A 17,999-nucleotide genomic window follows, 5' to 3' on the forward strand; every position below is an offset into this window, starting at 1 on the left:
TCTCTCTCTCTCTTTCTCTCTCATTTCAACGTTATCAAGTCTCCTGTAATTAAAGTCTGAACATTTCTCCTTCACCATCACTCTCCCTGCCCAACAGGAGACAGGCACCACCTGGGACAGACTGGGAGGAACACAGTGAGGCAGGTCCCGGGACTGTGCTGACATTCTGATGAGGAGAAGCAGGGTATACAGTGGAATGGGATTAATCCCCCTTAGCCAAGAGAGGATTAATATTTCACAACTATTTCATGACATATTGTACGCTGTCTAAATCTTTTAAACATCGCCACACACTTGTGAACATTTGCACTGTGTGTCTGGGTCACACAGGGACAGGGCTGTCTCACTATAAGGATGTCAGTCATGGTTTCTGAGTCCGATCGCCCAGGCAGGTAATGAGCACATGCTATTCATCAACCTGAAATATTAACTCTCGTTCCCCTCTGTCTAACTGCAGCCTGAATCACAGAGTTGCTGCCAGCATTTTCCATTATTACTTCAGTTTTCCAGCACCCGTATATTTTGCTTTTCATTGAATCCCGATATGCATGAGGGAATTCGGCCCATCGAGTCTACACTGGGCCCTCTGAAAGAGCACCCCATCCAGGCCCCCATCCCGTAACCCCACCTAACCTGCACATCCCTGGACACTGAAGGGCAATTTTCCCATGCCCAATCCAACTAACCTGCACAAATTTGGATGGGAGAGGGAACCGGAGCACCCGGAGGAAACCCACGCAGAAGGGGAGGAAGTGCAAACTCCGCACAGACACTCAAGGCCGGAATTGAAAGCGGGTCCCTGGTGCTGTGAGGCAGCAGTGCTAACCACTGTGCCACCATGCCGAATCCAGGCGTGGTGCACCCGGGCAGACACTCCAGTGCACTACTGAGGGAGTGCCGCACTGTCACAGGGTCAGTACTGAGGGAGTGCCGCACTGTCAGAGGGTCAGTACTGAGGGAGTGCTGCACTGTCACAGGGTCAGTACTGAGGGAGTGCCGCACTGTCAGAGGGTCAGTACTAAGGGAATGCCGCACTGTCAGAGGGTCAGTACTGAGGGAGTGCCGCACTGTCACAGGGTCAGTACTGAGGGAGTCCCGCACTGTCAGAGAGTCAGTACTGAGGGAGTGCCGCACTGTCACAGGGTCAGTATTGAGGGAGTGCCGCACTGTCAGAGGGTCAGTACTGAGGGAGTGCCGCACTGTCAGAGGGTCAGTACTGAGAGAGTGCTGCACTGTCAGAGGGTCAGTACTGAGGGAGTGCCGCACTGTCAGAGGGTCAGTACTGAGGGAGTGTCGCACTGTCAGAGGGTCAGTACTGAGGGAGTACTGCACTGCCAGAGGGTCAGTACTGAGGGAGTGCTGCAATGTCACAGGGTCAGTACTGAGGGAGTGCCGCACTGTCAGAGGGTCAGTACTGAGGGAGTGCTGCACTGTCAGAGGGTCAGTACTGAGGGAGTGCTGCACTGTCAGAGGGTCAGTACTGAGGGAGTGCTGCACTGTCAGAGGGTCAGGACTGAGGGATTACTGCACTGTCAGAGGGTCAGTACTGAGGGAGTGCCGCACTGTCAGAGGGTCAGTACTGAGGGAGTGCCGCACTGTCACAGGGTCAGTACTGAGGGAGTGCCGCACTGTCAGAGGGTCAGTACTGAGGGAGTGCCGCACTGTCAGAGGGTCAGTGCTGAGGGAGTGCTGCACTGTCAGAGGGTCAGTACTGAGGGAGTGCTGCACTGTCAGAGGGTCAGTACTGAGGGAGTGCTGCACTGCCAGAGGGTCAGTACTGAGGGAGTGCTGCACTGTCAGAGGGTCAGTACTGAGGGAGTGCTGCACTGTCAGAGGGTCAGTACTGAGGAAGTGCTGCACTGTCAGAGGGTCAGTACTGAGGAAGTGCTGCACTGTCAGAGGGTCAGGACTGAGAGAGTGCCGCACTGTCAGAGGGTCAGTACTGTGGGAGTGCTGCACTGTGAGAGAGTCAGTACTGAGACAGTGCCGCACTGTCTGAGGGTCAGTGCTGAGGGAGTGCCGCACCATCAGAGGGTCAGTACTGAGGGAATGCTGCACTGTCAGATGGTCAGTACTGAGGGAGTGTTGCACTGTCAGAGGGTCAGTACTGAGGGAGCGCTGCACTGTCAGAGGGTCAGTACTGAGGGAGTGCTACACTGTCAGAGGGTCAGTACTGAGGGAGTGCTGCACTGTCAGAGGGTCAGTACTGAGGGGGTGCTGCACTGTCAGAGGGTCAGTACTGAGGGAGTGCTGCACTGTCTGAGGGTCAGTACTGAGGGAGTGCTGCACTGTCAGAGGGTCAGTACTGAGGGAGTGCCGCACTGTCAGAGGGTCAGTACTGAGGGAGTGCTGCACTGTCAGAGGGTCAGTACTGAGGGAGTGTCGCACTGTCACAGGGTCAGTACTGAGGGAGTGCTGCACTGTCAGAGGGTCAGTACTGAGGGAGTGCCGCACTGTCAGAGGGTCAGTACTGAGGGAGTGCTGCACTGTCAGAGGGTCAGTACTGAGGGAGTGCCGCACTGTCACAGGGTCAGTACTGAGGGAGTGCACCACGGTCAGTGTGTCAGTACTGAGGGAGTGCCGCACTGTCAGAGGGTCAGTACTGAGGGAGTGCCGCACTGTCAGAGGGTCAGTCCTGAGGGAGTACTGCACTGTCAGAGGGTCAGTACTGAGGGAGTGCTGTACTGTCAGAGGGTCAGTACTGAGGGAGTGCTGTACTGTCAGAGGGTCAGTCCTGAGGGAGTACTGCACTGTCAGATCTGTTCCCTTTAATGTCATGAAAGTTTTGGCCCATCAACTTCCAAATTTCAGGGCACGCAGTCCCAGTTTCTAAACTTGCCTCCTAATCTACCCCTTGGCTCTTAGAAAGCTCTACAGTCAGTTTTACTATTCTCTCTCAGCTCTCTAAGATGCTCAAGGTAAATGCCAACCTTGCCAACAATACACACATTCCTAGAATGAATGTTAACAAAATAACTCATTGACAGAGGTCTCTGATTGCACATTACATTGGCACGTACATGTTAACCGGCATTGGAGGAACATTGTCAGACCCTCAACACAAAAGCACAGGTTCACAAGACACAAGGGGGTGTTTTCGAGTACCATCAATTTACATGGGGGGAGGAGGGGGGGGGGGGGGGGGAAGGGGGGGGTGGGGGTTGGCAGAGGGGTACTTTCACTGGACTAGTAATTGGAGGATCCAGGGTATTACTCTGGAGGCCTGGGTTCAAATCCCACCACGGCAGAAGGTGAAATGAAAATGAAAATCGCTTAGTGTCACAACAAGGCTTTGAATCTAATCAAAATCTGGAATTAAAAATCTAATGATTAAACCATTGTCAATTGTTGCAAAAGCCCATCTAGGAGACGGGAGGAATGGTCTGCCTACATGTGACCCTTAAATTCTCCGTTAGGAATGTGGGAGGTTAACGAGATTAAGAGTGAACTCGAGATGAAAACAAAATAACAGACAAATGTGGTGAATGTATAAGTACTATTAATTCACCAGTATACTGTGTTGCATTATACCATGCTATTAACCCTGTGGGCTCCATCTATGGCTTCACCCACAGGGGGAGATGTGGAGCATGTACGGGCTCCGCCCATGGCTCCTCCCCTTATAGGAAGTATAAGAGCAGCTGACCTGCGGGACCGCCTTCAGTAATGTACCGGTCACAGGCAGGCAAAGTTGTAAGCTGATTAAAACCACTGTTTACTTCGACCCGAGTCTCCGAGTGAATTGATGGTCGCATCAACAAGTAACAAGACTACCAGGCATCTAGAGGAATAATGAGATGCGATTTGTCCAGTAACAAGATTAGCAGGAGTCGAGAGACATTGAGATGCGAATGGCCATATCAGAAACATTGCTTACCAGAGATCAGTGGGGCGATATAAATGATAACTTCTAACGACAAGGAATTTGAGCAAGATAGATAGCAGAATCCCGTGAGGGGAATATCAAAAAGACTGAACAATATAATTGCGAGCATCCTCGTTGGGAAGGAGGTGAGTTCTCCATCTAACAGTCAGACAGAGCACTTCCATCTGTGATCTGAGCCCTGGAGGCCTGTTCCAGCTAACATTCAGAGCCATGGCACTTTGCAGATATTCTCTAAAAGATCGAGTTTTGTGCCATCGCTGAACCAGGACGAGATATTTTCCCAGACATGGCCACCGAAGCAGCATCGTGTAGTAATGGTGAACTGGATCTAACCTCCAGCTTTACTAAAATTGGATGTTGCTTGAGAAATGGGGGGTCTCAGTAAGTTCAGGGAACATGGGTATATTTTAGGATCAAGAATTAACTTTAGATGACATGGTTTATTTAGTTATTCATATACTCAAGTGTCAGAGTGTATAACAGTCTTTTGTCGTGTGTTTTTTTTTACTTTAATAAATATTCTTTATTAATTGTTTACACAACGACAAATATACGCTGCTCGGAACCAGTGTTTCACGTTATCTTTCAGGGTTTTATCAGAGGGGTTCTTAACAAAATTGGGGGCTCTTGTCCGGGATTTTAAAAGCATAATTCCTTCTGGGCTTAGGGGTTTGTGACTTTTTAAACATAATGAGAGTGAGGGACGCGTGGAAACAAGTGAGAGCGTTATTTAAATAAAGAGACTGCAAAGATGCTCTTGTTTCAGCCCAGGCTTATTTAGAAGTAGACAAAGATAACCTCAGCAAATTTGAAAAATGTATCAGAAGTTAACTGATGGAATTGGCAGATATATTGGAATTCGGATTATCTGAAGAGGCTCAGAAAGCTGAAGTAGTTGAAAGCATGCAGGAGCGGCACGGTAGCATGGTGGTTAGCATAAATGCTTCACAGCTCCAGGGTCCCAGGTTCGATTCCCGGCTGGGTCACTGTCTGTGTGGAGTCTGCACGTCCTCCCCGTGTGTGCGTGGGTTTCCTCCGGGTGCTCCGGTTTCCTCCCACAGTCCAAAAATATGCGGGTTAGGTGGATTGGCCATGCTAAATTGCCCGTAGTGTAAGGTTAATGGGGGGATTGTTGGGTTACGGGTATACGGGTGGATACGTGGGTTTGAGTAGGGTGATCATTGCTCGGCACAACATCGAGGGCCGAAGGGCCTGTTCTGTGCTGTACTGTTCTATGTTCTATGTTCTATGGCGACCCATTTAACTATACAAGCGGGTTCAAACAGAGGAGGGTTAGGCAGAAAGCTGTTCTAGACATGAACCTACCGGGGAGATGTTCACATTTGTGCGCACGCTTACAAAATTTGATGAAAGGGGCACCGAGGTATTTTTGACCGCCTTTGACAAAATAGCCAAAGAGATGAAATAGTGACAAGAGTTCAGGACGTTGCCCTTACAAAGCAAACTTGTAGGTAGGGCTAGGAAAGTCTTTGTGTCTTTGTCAGAGGGAAGATCTGGGGAATGTGAGATGGTGAAGAAAGTTATACTGAGTGCTTGCGAGCTAGTGCCGGAGGCTTACAGACAAAAGTTTCAAAGTACATGAAAACAGTTTGGACAGACACATCTTGAATTTGAACGGCTTAAACAAAGTAATTTTGATAGGTGGGTGAGAGCATTAAAAATATCAGAAACTTATGAGGCACTCAGAGAAGTAATTCTGTTGGAAGAATTGAAGGGCTCGTTACCGACAATGATAAGAACTCATGCGGACAAACAAAGAGTTAAAACCGTAAGACGATCGGCGGAGCTTCCTGCTAACTACGAATTGGTTTATCGGTCAAAGCCTCGCTCTCGACACTCTGTTACACCTGAGAAAGATAGAAAATGGGAAGTGCAAGAAAAGACAGTCACGCAAGAGAGGGAGTGGTCGAAAATTCCAAGGAAGCTTCACCTCAAAGTGAAAAAAGATCATGCTGGGGTGACAGGAAAAATGAGGAAGGGTTAGATGCTTTCATTGTAATAATCTGACCCCACCAGGTCAATATTCTGGGCTTCATGGAAAGCCGGTTGGAGTTATAAATCTTAAAACGGGAAATATTAAATCAGAAGCTCAAAAACAGGAGGAGCAGGTTGGAATTATACAGAATAATATAGCAATAAAAATGTGTGAACAAATGGGAGAGGGGCAGAGTGACCAGCCGGTGGCTGATGTGTGTGCAAAGGTCAAGTATTTCCACGTGGGCGGACTAGAATGGGGGAAAGATATTAAAATCTTAAGAGACACAGCCACAAAGTAATCGCAAATGTTGTGGGATAAAGATATTTGTTGGCCAGAGGGGATATTGAGGGAAGAGGTTCTGATCAGCAGCATTAATGGTGAAACAAGAAAAAATCCTTTGGTAAAAATAAACTTAAAAGAGTGGCTAGAAGATGGGAGAGGTGGTTGCAGGAATGATGGAAATGTTAACCATTGCAGGGATTCACTTCATTCTAGGGAATATATAGCGGGATCACATACTGTAGCGCTGCCTACTGTGGTTGAACAGCCAACAGAAAACCCAGACAGAGGGAAATTGCAAATGACCATCTGGGGGGGGGGGGGGGGTTCCTGGTTATGTAGTGATGACATCATTGGCTCAGAAGATCAGTCAAAAGGGAGGAGTAGTGAGCATAGGGTGAGATAAGGGAGGATCAATGTTTCATAGTCTTTGGGGTTTTGAGACACTCTTGCAGGTAAAATAAGTGGGCTTCGTAACAGTCCTCTGAAATGGCCTTGCAAGTCACTCAGTTCAAGGGATATTAGGGATGGGCAATAAATGCTGGCCCAGACCGCGATGCCCACATGCAATGAACAGAGGGAAAAAAAAACGTTTGCATAACCAACCTGGGCAGCTTCGGGTGAAGTTGCTATTCTTACCTGAAAATTCAAAGACAAAGCTACAAGGAGAATGAGGAATCGAGCCTGTAACATGCCTCTGCAGTGCTGCCAAAAACCATGGGTGCGGGTGGGACCTCCTGCAAGGCTCAGGGCTCACATGGAGCGGCCGAGGGTTCGATAGGTGTTAGCCCGGCCTCCTGAAACAAAGGAGGTCACAGACAATCACAGACAAACTCTAGCTGTAGAGAATACCAGGAGCAGCCAGCCATGGTGACACCGGCTACCACAACACACACCGTTAATTCAATAGATAAACCTTGAGTCATTCTTGAACTATTTTTGATGAAGATTGAGTCCTATTAAGTCTGTATTTAAGGGGAGGGTTGATCCATGCGTAAGGGAGGAGAGATGGGGGTATGGCAACGATTATAGAATCATTGAATCGTTGCTGGCTCTGTCAAAGAGCAATCCAGGTATTCCCTGCTCATTCCCCACGTCCCTTCGATAGTTTCCCCTTCCCTCAAGCTGAGAACTAGGCTTCCCATATCCAGGGAGGCACACGGCAGACAAAGAACATGCTGGTGTCTGTTTCCCATTGCTTGTTTTCCCTGAGGAATGAGTTAGTGGGCTGAAGCTGCAGTTTGAGGGACATCGCTCCGTGTCAAGAATCTCCCCTGCTCTGACCGGCAGCCGGAGGCCTGTTGTAAGGAATCACAGGTTGACACCCAACCCTGTTTGGCCACATTCAGAAGGCACTGGGCCGGGATTGTGCAGCCCTTCATTCTCGCAGGATTTCCCAGGCCCGCCAGTCTGAACGGAGATGTCCAAGGCTCGCCGGCCATCACCAGGGAAACCCATGGCAGGGGGAGGGTGGGTTTCAAAATTTCCGGCCTGTCGTGGGACGCGAACCCAGATCTTTTGGTTCAGAATGAAGGGCACGACCCATGGCACCTGCTTTCCCCTTCAAGCACTTCACCAATTTCCTTTTGGTAGTTAGCAATCAATCTGCTTCCAGCCCCTTTGCAGGCAGCATGTTCCTGATCATAACAGCTCGTGACCGGGAAGTATGTTTTCCCCCATGTCAGGTATGGTACTTGTAGCAATCACCTGAAGGTAGTAATTAGAGTAAACAGGAGGAGGTATTTGTAGGTTATAAACACTGGCTAAATGACCAAGTTCAAAGCTGCAGATTCTACGCAGTCGAACCACAGTCGCAAGGGATACGAAAAGCAAAATACTGCAGCTCGTAGAAGAATGACAGAATCATAGAATCGGTACCGTGCAGAAGGAGGCCATTCTGCCCATCGACTCTGCACCGACCCTCGGAAAGGGCGCCCGATCCTGGCCCAATCCCCCACCCGAACCTGGTGACCCCACTTAACCTTTCGGACACTAAGGGACAATTTAGCATGGCCCATCCACCTAGCCTGCCCGTCTTTGGACTGTGGGAGGAAACCGGAGCACCCGGAGGAAAACCCACTCAGACACGGGGAGAACGTGAAGTCTCCGCACAGTCATCCAAGGCCGGAATCGAAACCCGGGACCCTGACGCTGTGAGGCAGCAGTGCTCAACATTGATACTGGAATCTGAAACAAGAGCAGGGCATGCTGGGAAAGGTCAGCAGGCCTGACGATATTGAGTTTCCCCATTCTTCCTCCTTTCAGCTCTGATGAAGAGTTAGTGGGCTCGAGACGTTAACTCTCCGTCTCTCCTGATAGGGGCTGTGTTTTTGTAGCTTTCTCTGTTCTTAGTCCAAGTTGTGACACTTTAGTAAACTCACAATATTTTTCCATGGTGAATCTACAGCCCCGATGATCCCATGTGGTACGATCTGATCCTCCACCTCTCCCTGCACCCCTTGCATTCCCCACCACTCCCCTCCGGCCCCCCCCCACCCCACCGTGCTATGAACTGCCCCCATCCCGATTGAGGGGATAAATTAATTAAATCGGCCAAACCAACTGGTGTTCCCTGTGAGACGCTCCACATATCCTGGGGGAAACGGAACGCAGTGCTATTGTGAACACAAGTTTAATTCGAAAGTTTCTTAAAACACGTTTCATTTTCTGTTGGCACATGATTATCAGGAGGGGGAACATCCTGTTATCTTAAGAATGGATCATTGACATTAATTATAGTTATTCTTAAACAAGGATATGACATAACATGTTCGGACAGGCAGAATCTATGCACCATCCACTGGGCTGTAGTCAGGCATTGCTTGCATGGGGCCCCTGGATAATGAAGGTCCCCAGCTCTGAACAACAACAATCTCTTTCCCAGTAATCCCATTTCAGTGCATACAAAGCTGTGTGTGCGTGCGTGGGGAGGGGTGCTGGTAATGATGGATCATGTCACCCACGAGGCCTGAGCATTGGGCAATGCAAGACCGTAGAAATATTCAGCAGTTCCTCATGGATGTTTGCAACAGAGCAAATTAATTCTGAATTGAGGTCTTGCCTCGTTCATGACAACAGTATCTCCGTTTCATCAAAGCTTCATCAGCTGTCAGATGTTCTCGAGCCAGAGCTGGACTGACACTTTTCGGGACCCCGCGCTCTCCCTCTTTACGGGCCCCACGTCACGCCCCGTCCCCTGGTGACGTGGCCGCCAACCCCAATGACGTTGAGCCCACACTGCCTCTCCTCCCCCACGCCCCCCCCCCCCCCCCCATGACATTGCGCCCCGGCTCAATGACATTGTCCCCTACCCAGAATGATATCAATGCCCGACTGACGGCGCCCCACCCTCACACACAGGGCGGCACAGTGGTTAGCACTGCTGTCTCACAACACCAGGGCCGCGGGTTCATTGGATTCTTGGGTGACTGTGTGGAGTTTGCACGTTCTCTCCCCGTGTGTATGTGGGTTTCCTCCGGGTGCTCCGGTTTCCTCCCACAGTCCAAAGATGTGCCGGTTAGGTGGAGTGACCGTGATAAATTGCCCCTTAGTGTCCAAAAGGGTAGGTGTGGGTACAGGGGCAGGGTGGAGAGCCTAGTTTGGGTGTTCTTTCAGAGGGTCGATGCAGACTTGATGGGTCGAATTACGTCCTGTGCTCCCATTAGGATTATATGAATGCGAGACACAGAGACCCAAAGTCCCGCCCAGTCCGGTTGCTGCCCAGCCCTCTCACTCTCAGCCTGCTGCCTGGCTGGACTCTGATCAAGTTGCCCCACTCCCCCTGCTCCGGCCCTCCCCGATTCCCTGAGACTCAGCACCAGCGCTTGCCTGGCCTTCGCACCTCCTGACTGCTGCCCTGCTCACCTCTCGCTCGGGTGGCTGGGCCTCGAGCCCCAATGGGCCGCGTGTGCCCCTGGCTGGCTTCCTGGGTGCTGCTGCTGGCAATCAGGCCTGGTGGCTTCTGTGCTGCTGGTTGGTTGCCCACCTGCCCTCCTCAGCCCTGGCCTGGAGGTCGCGCGTCGCCTCACTGCTCCCTTCAACTGCAGTTAGCCAGCGCCGCCGCCTCACCTCGCTGAAGGCTTCGCCGGCTCTCACCCCAATGTCAGACCGCTGACCTCACCTTTGCCCCAGGCTACCCCCCAGACCCAATGTCAGAAACCCGGCCGCTGCTTTGCGCCTTTTACTCAGTGAAAGTTCAGAAACTTTGCACCAATTCAGGAGATCCGAGTTTGAACCGTTTATTTATATGGTCTACCTACTTCTACATCTGCCTCGGGCAGGCAGTGGTAGTGGTATTGTAGCTGGACTAGTAATATAGAAACCCAGGATAATACTGTGGGGACCCGGGTTCAAATCCCGCCAGGGCAGATGGTGGATCAATTCAATAAAATAATCTGGAATTAAAAGTCTATTGATCATAGAATTTACAGAATTACAGAAGGAGGCCATTCGGCCCATCAAGTCTGCACCGGCCCTTGGAAAGAGTACACACCTCCACCCTAACCCCACCTAACCTTTTTCGGACACTTAAACGGCAATTTAAAATAGCCAGTCCACCTAACCTGCACAGCTTTGAACGGAGGGTTGATTTACTGGAACGGGAGCAGGGACGAGGGATCCCTGTCACATGCTCCAGCGGAGAACATCGAGGGGCAGAGGTGTTCAAAACCACGAGGGGTTACGTCTGGCTGAATAGGGAGAAATTGTTTCCAGTGGCAGAAGAGTTGGTTACCAACAGACACGGATTTCAGAGGAATGCGAAAGAAGGTGGCGGGCATGGCCTAGCAGGTGGAGGAAGGTTCTTTCAGAACCTTAAGTAACAGTAACTTACAGAAAAGAATTGAATAAATACTTGACAGGGGAGCATTAGCCAGGCGAAAGGGGAGGAAAACTAATTGGACAGCTCTTTTCCAAGAGCTAGAATAGACATGATGGGCTGAATGGCCTCTCTGTGTGCCGTGTGACATAGAAGCAGCGTAGGCCTCACAGCCCATTGAGTCATTTCCACTATTCAACATTATGGTTGAACTTGTACATGAACTCCACTTTCTCACCCGAACCCCTTGATTTCCTTAGAGTCCAAACATCTACCGATTTTATATTGAATATATTCACTGACTGAGCACCCACCACCCACTGAGGTAAGGATTCACCACCACATTTCTTTTCAACTCAGTCCTACATGGCCAACCCTTATCTTGGGGCGGTGACCGTGTTATTCTACACTCCGCAACCTTGGAGACCAGTTTTGCAGCATCTGCCCGGTTAAACCTCTCTAAGAATCAGGCGCACTTCCACAAGGTCACCTCATTCTCCTAAATTGCAACTCCATCACTTGCTTTCCTAATTTCCGGCTGTACCTGTAAGTTAATGTGATAGCCCTCACTTGACCCACGGGGACACCGCAATTGATCTCCCCGTGGGACTCGTGGGCTAGGAAATCCCCCCGCTAGTGGGCAGAGGCCCGTCCAGCTAGGACCCGTCAAGCCGCCTTATAAAAGCCGGCCCAGACAGGGACCGCTGTGATTGATAGCCCTGGTTTGGACCTTTACTTTATGTCGGTTTATTAATGAAATGAAAAATCGCTTATTGTCACGAGTGGGCTTCGATTGAAGTTACTGTGAAAAGCCCCTAGTCGCCACATTCCGGCGCCTGTTCGGGGAGGCTGGTACGGGAATTGAACCCGCGCTGCTGACCTGCCTTGGTCTGCTTTAAAAGCCAGCGATTTAGCCCAGTGTGCTAAACCAACCCCAAATACTGTTTAACTCTCGGGCTACATTTTACAGTTAATCTGCAGCGATTCATGCCCAAGGGACATCCCTCTGAATGGCTACATTTACTACACCCTCGCCTTTTAAAACATCTTCTTTTCCATTCTCCCAACTCAAGTGGATAATTTCACACTTCCCCACAGTATATTGCGTGTGCCAGCTGCTCGCGCAGACACTGAAACCCGGTTTATATCCTCTGCAGCCTCTTTGCTTCCTCTGTGACCTGAAATAAACCGATAAAAAAGTACCCTGCCAGTATTAACCTCGTAATTAACATGTCCTCAACATGCAATCAACCAGATGGAGTCTCTGTTGTGCCCTGCCCTGCCAGCACACTTTACTACAGGTGGTTGAGTCATTTTCTATCAGTTAAAATGCTTAACCGCAGCCAGGGAGGGACAGACGGAGCAAGCTCCCAGTCCAAGCTGCTTCCTGCTGGGCAGCTCACGGCTTGCCTTAGCACAAACACAGGTCAATTAGCCCCTGAAGCTAGCCAAACCTCAAGCCCTGCTCACAGCCACTGTTTAGTGGCTGCAGTGTGCACATTTCCTTTTTTCCTCTGCTGTTTGGTTGTAGCAATTTCCCTGCTGAGCAGCTGGCCTAGTGGTGGAATTTGTATCTCCCGTCCAATGGCACAGTAGCTGGTGACATTTGGCTCCAGCGGCATGCGACAGGAAGGAAAGATGAAACTTTATGAGGTTGGGTCAAAGGAAATATAGTTTGACTATCTGACATAAAACTGGCTGTTATAGCAGCTAATATTGGAGCTGAAGCTTGTTCTGCCATTCACACAGGCTGAAATGAGTGATAAAAAAGGGAAGATGGCTGTTAAATACAGAACAATGAAAACAGGCCATGGTCTTATAAATGGGCTGCATGCATTACATGGAAGATTTAAAAATTAAATTCTTGGGATGAATTTCACTGTCAAGGCTGCAATTCCACACCCATCCCTGCATGTCCTGAAACGCTGCTCCATTCATCAATTGCTGACATAAACGAGTGGTTTGCACTTAACCAGGGCATGTCAGACAAGGGATAAATGTTGTTTGAGCTGGTTAAACAGAGTATTATGCATCAATATGAGCGCGTTCCACACAGACCGATGCGGTACATCAATGATTTCAGATGAGGTTAGAAGGAATACCCAACCGTGCCAATGTAACACCCTCTTCTCATTCGCATTTCAGATCACAGACAGCTGCCTCCATGTCGGGGAATGATCCCCACTCATGTACGTAAGTAATCGAAAAATCCCTCCAGTCTCCCACACAAATTAACTCGAGTGTCAGGGGGTGGGAAGGCATTCTTTGAGGATCAATAAACTGACAGGTCAAAACGTCTCTCTCATCTTAGTGCGGCTGTATGAGAATAAACTCACATTGGAGTTCAGAAAAGTGGCAAGTGTCACAAGAACAAAGGTAAAATATGTTATTGTTGAGAAACCTTGGCAAAGTGCACAATAGCGAGCATCAGCCACGTCTATGGTGTGGGATACTTCCAAGGTTAATATTGTTGGATATATCCAAGACTGATGGGGCGGAGAACTCACAAGGTTTATAAAGTATGCAATGGGTTCATAGTCTATAGTATGTGACGCTGTCAATATCTATAGTGTGTGACACTGTCAAAGTCTATAGTATATGACACTGTCAAAGTCTATAGTATATGACACTAGCAAAGTCTATAGTGTGTGACACTGTCAAAATTTATAATATGTGACAATGTCAAAGTCTATAGTATGTGACACTGTCAAAATCTATAGTATGTGATACTGCCAAAATCTATAGTGTGTGCCACTGTCAAAGTCTATAGTATGTGACACTGTCAAAATCAATAATATGTGACACTGTCAAAGTATATAGTGTGTGACACTGCCAAAGTCTATAATATGTGACACTGTCAAAGTATATAGTGTGTGACACTGTCAAAATCTATAGTATGTGACACTGTCAAAATCTATAGTATGTGACACTGTCAAAGTCTATAGTGTGTGTCACTGTCAAAGTCTGTAGTGTGTGACACCACCAAAGTCTATAGTGTGTTATACTGTCAAAGTCTATAGAGTGTGACACTGTCAAAGTCTATAGTATGTGACACAGTCAAAGTCTATAGTATGTGTCACTGTCAAAGTCTGTAGTGTGTGACACCACCAAAGTCTATAGTATGTGACACAGTCAAAGTCTATAATACGTGACACTGTCAAAGTCTATAGTGTGTGACACTGTCAATGTCTATAGTATGTAACACTGTCAAAGTCTATAGTATGTGACACTGTCAAAGTCTATAGTGTGTGTCACTGTCAAAGTCTATAGAGTGTGACACTGTCAAAGTCTATAGTATGTGACACAGTCAAAGTCTATAGTATGTGTCACTGTCAAAGTCTGTAGTGTGTGACACCACCAAAGTCTATAGTATGTGACACAGTCAAAGTCTATAATACGTGACACTGTCAAAGTCTATAGTGTGTGACACTGTCAAAGTCTATAGTATGTGACACAGTCAAAGTCTATAGTATGTGTCACTGTCAAAGTCTGTAGTGTGTGACACCACCAAAGTCTATAGTATGTGACACAGTCAAAGTCTATAATACGTGACACTGTCAAAGTCTATAGTGTGTGACACTGTCAAAGTCTATAGTGTGTGACACTGTCAAAGTCTATAGTATGTGACACTGTCAAAGTCTATAGTATGTGACACTGCCAAAGTCTATAATATGTGACACTGTCAAAGTCTATAGTATGTGATACTGTCAAAGTCTATAGTATGTGACACTGTCAAAGTCTATAGTATGTGACACTGTCAAAGTCTATAGTATGTGACACTGTCAAAGTCTATAGTATGTGACACTGTCAATGTTTATAGTATATGACACTGTCAAAGTCTATAGTGTGTGACACTGTCAAAGTCTATAATATGTGTCACTGTCAAAGTCTATAATACGTGATGCTGTCAAAGTCTATAGTATGTGACACTGTCAAAATCTATAGTGTGTGACACTGTCAAAATCTATAATGTGTTATACTGTCAAAGTCTGTAATATGTGTCACTGTCAAAGTCTATAGTATGTGACACTGCCAAAGTCTATAGTATGTGACACTGTCAAAGTCTATAGTGTGTGACACTGTCAATGTTTGTGGTGTGTTATACTGTCAGAGTCAATAGTATGTGACACTGTCAAAGTCTATAGTGTGTTACACTGTCAGAGTCTATAGTGTGTTACACTGTCAAAGTCTATAGTATGTGACACTGTCAAAGTCTATAGTGTGTTACACTGTCAAAGTCTATAGTATGTGACACTGTCAATGTTTGTGGTGTGTTATACTGTCAGAGTCAATAGTATGTGACACTGTCAAAGTCTATAGTATATGACACTGTCAAAGTCTATAATACATGACACTGTCAAAGTCTATAGTATGTGACACTGTCAAAGTCTATAGTATGTGACACTGTCAAAGTCTATAGTATATGACACTGTCAAAGTCTATAATACATGACACTGTCAAAGTCTATAGTATGTGACACTGTCAAAGTCTATAGTATGTGACACTGTCAAAGTCTATAGTATGTGACACTGTCAAAGTCTATAATATGTGTCACTGTCAAAGTCTATAATATGTGTCACTGTCAAAGTCTATAATATGTGACACTGTCAAAGTCTATAATATGTGTCACTGTCAAAGTCTATAGTATGTGACACTGTCAATGTTTATAGTGTGTGACACTGTCAAAGTCTATAATGTGTTATACTGTCAAAGTCTATAGTATGTGTCACTGTCAAAGTCTATAGTATGTAACACTGTCAAAGTCTATAGTATGTGACACTGTCAAAGTCTATAATATGTGACACTGTCAAAGTCTATAGTATGTGACACTGTCAAAGTCTATAGTATGTGACACTGTCAAAGTCTATAATGTGTTATACTGTCAAAGTCTATAGTATGTGTCACTGTCAAAGTCTGTAATATGTGTCACTGTCAAAGTCTATAATATGTGACACTGTCAAAGTCTATAGTGTGTGACACTGTCAAAGTCTATAGTATGTGACACTGTCAAAGTCTACAGTATGTGACATTGTCAAAGTCTATAGTGTGTGACACTGTCAACGTCTATAGTATGTGACACAGTCAATGTCTATAGTATGTAACACTGTCAAAGTCTATAGTATGTGACATTGTCAAAGTCTATAGTGTGTGACACTGTCAACGTCTATAGTATGTGACACAGTCAAAGTCTATAGTATGTAACACTGTCAAAGTCTATAGTATGTAACACTGTCAAAGTCTATAGTATGTGACACTGTCAAAGTCTATAGTATGTGACACTGTCAAAGTCTATAGTATGTGACACTGTCAAAGTCTATAGTGTGTGACACTGTCAAAGTCTATAGTATGTGACACTGTCAAAGTCTATAGTATGTAACACTGTCAAAGTCTATAGTGTGTGACACTGTCAAAGTCTATAGTATGTGACACTGTCAAAGTCTATAGTATGTAACACTGTCAAAGTCTATAGTGTGTGACACTGTCAAAGTCTATAGTATGTGACACTGTCAAAGTCTATAGTATGTAACACTGTCAAAGTCTATGGTATGTGACGCTGTCAAAGTCTATAGTATGTGACACTGTCAAAGTCTATAGTGTGTTATACTGTCAAAGTCTATAGTACGTGACACAGTCAAAGTCTATAGTATGTAACACTGTCAAAGTCTACAATATGTGTCACTGTCAAAGTCTATAGTATGTGACACTGTCAAAGTCTATAGTATGTGACACTGTCAATGTTTATAGTATGTGACACTGTCAAAGTCTATAATGTGTTATACTGTCAAAGTCTATAGTATGTGTCACTGTCAAAGTCTGTAATATGTGACACTGTCAAAGTCTATAGTGTCTGACACTGTCAAAGTCTATAGTGTGTTACACTGTCAAAGTCTATAGTATGTGACACTGTCAAAGTCTATAGTATGTAACACTGTCAAAGTCTATAGTATGTGACATTGTCAAAGTCTATAGTGTGTGACACTGTCAACGTCTATAGTATGTGACACAGTCAAAGTCTATAGTATGTAACACTGTCAAAGTCTATAGTATGTAACACTGTCAAAGTCTATAGTATGTGACACTGTCAAAGTCTATAGTATGTAACACTGTCAAAGTCTATAGTGTGTGACACAGTCAAAGTCTATAGTATGTGACACTGTCAAAGTCTATAGTATGTAACACTGTCAAAGTCTATGGTATGTGACACTGTCAAAGTCTATAATACGTGACGCTGTCAAAGTCTATAGTATGTGACACTGTCAAAGTCTATAGTATGTAACACTGTCAAAGTCTATAGTATGTAACACTGTCAAAGTCTATAGTATGTGACACTGTCAAAGTCTATAGTATGTGACACTGTCAAAGTCTATAGTATGTAACACTGTCAAAGTCTATAGTATGTGACGCTGTCAATGTCTATAGTATGTGACACTGTCAAAGTCTATAGTATGTGACACTGTCACAGTCTATAATACGTGACGCTGTCAAAGTCTATAGTATGTAACACTGTCAATGTTTGTGGTGTGTTATACTGTCAAAGTCTATAGTATGTGACACTGTCAAAGTCTATAGTATGTGACACTGTCAAAGTCTATAGTATGTGACACTGTCAAAGTCTATAGTATGTGACACTGTCAAAGTCTATAGTGTGTTATACTGTCAAAGTCTATAGTACGTGACAGAGTCAAAGTCTATAGTATGTAACACTGTCAAAGTCTATAATATGTGTCACTGTCAAAGTCTATAGTATGTGACACTGTCAAAGTCTATAGTATGTGACACTGTCAATGTTTATAGTATGTGACACTGTCAAAGTCTATAATACGTGACGCTGTCAAAGTCTATAGTGTGTGACACTGTCAAAGTCTATAGTATGTGACACTGTCAAAGTCTATAATGCGTGACGCTGTCAAAGTCTATAGTATGTAACACTGTCAATGTTTGTGGTGTGTTATACTGTCAAAGTCTATAGTACGTGACACAGTCAAAGTCTATAGTATGTAACACTGTCAAAGTCTATA

The 17,999-nt window shown here is 46.2% G+C and overlaps 1 protein-coding gene across 3 annotated transcripts in view; it reads right to left on the reverse strand.

The window, feature by feature from the left end:
- LOC119953487 (glucagon receptor-like) overlaps positions 1–17,999 on the reverse strand; it is a 150,720-nt gene that overhangs the window by 60,044 nt on the left and 72,677 nt on the right. For all 3 annotated transcript variants that reach the window (XR_005458033.1, XR_005458032.1, XM_038777819.1), the window contains exon 2: positions 6,804–6,961. Coding sequence is in view for 1 of the 3 variants with exons in the window: in XM_038777819.1 (XP_038633747.1) it covers positions 6,804–6,857 (54 nt within the window). In the remaining 2 variants the exon portion in view is untranslated. The remainder of the gene's footprint in view (positions 1–6,803; positions 6,962–17,999) is intronic.

Source organism: Scyliorhinus canicula, chromosome 18 (assembly GCF_902713615.1).
Source record: "Scyliorhinus canicula chromosome 18, sScyCan1.1, whole genome shotgun sequence".
Taxonomy (NCBI): Eukaryota; Metazoa; Chordata; class Chondrichthyes; order Carcharhiniformes; family Scyliorhinidae; genus Scyliorhinus; species Scyliorhinus canicula.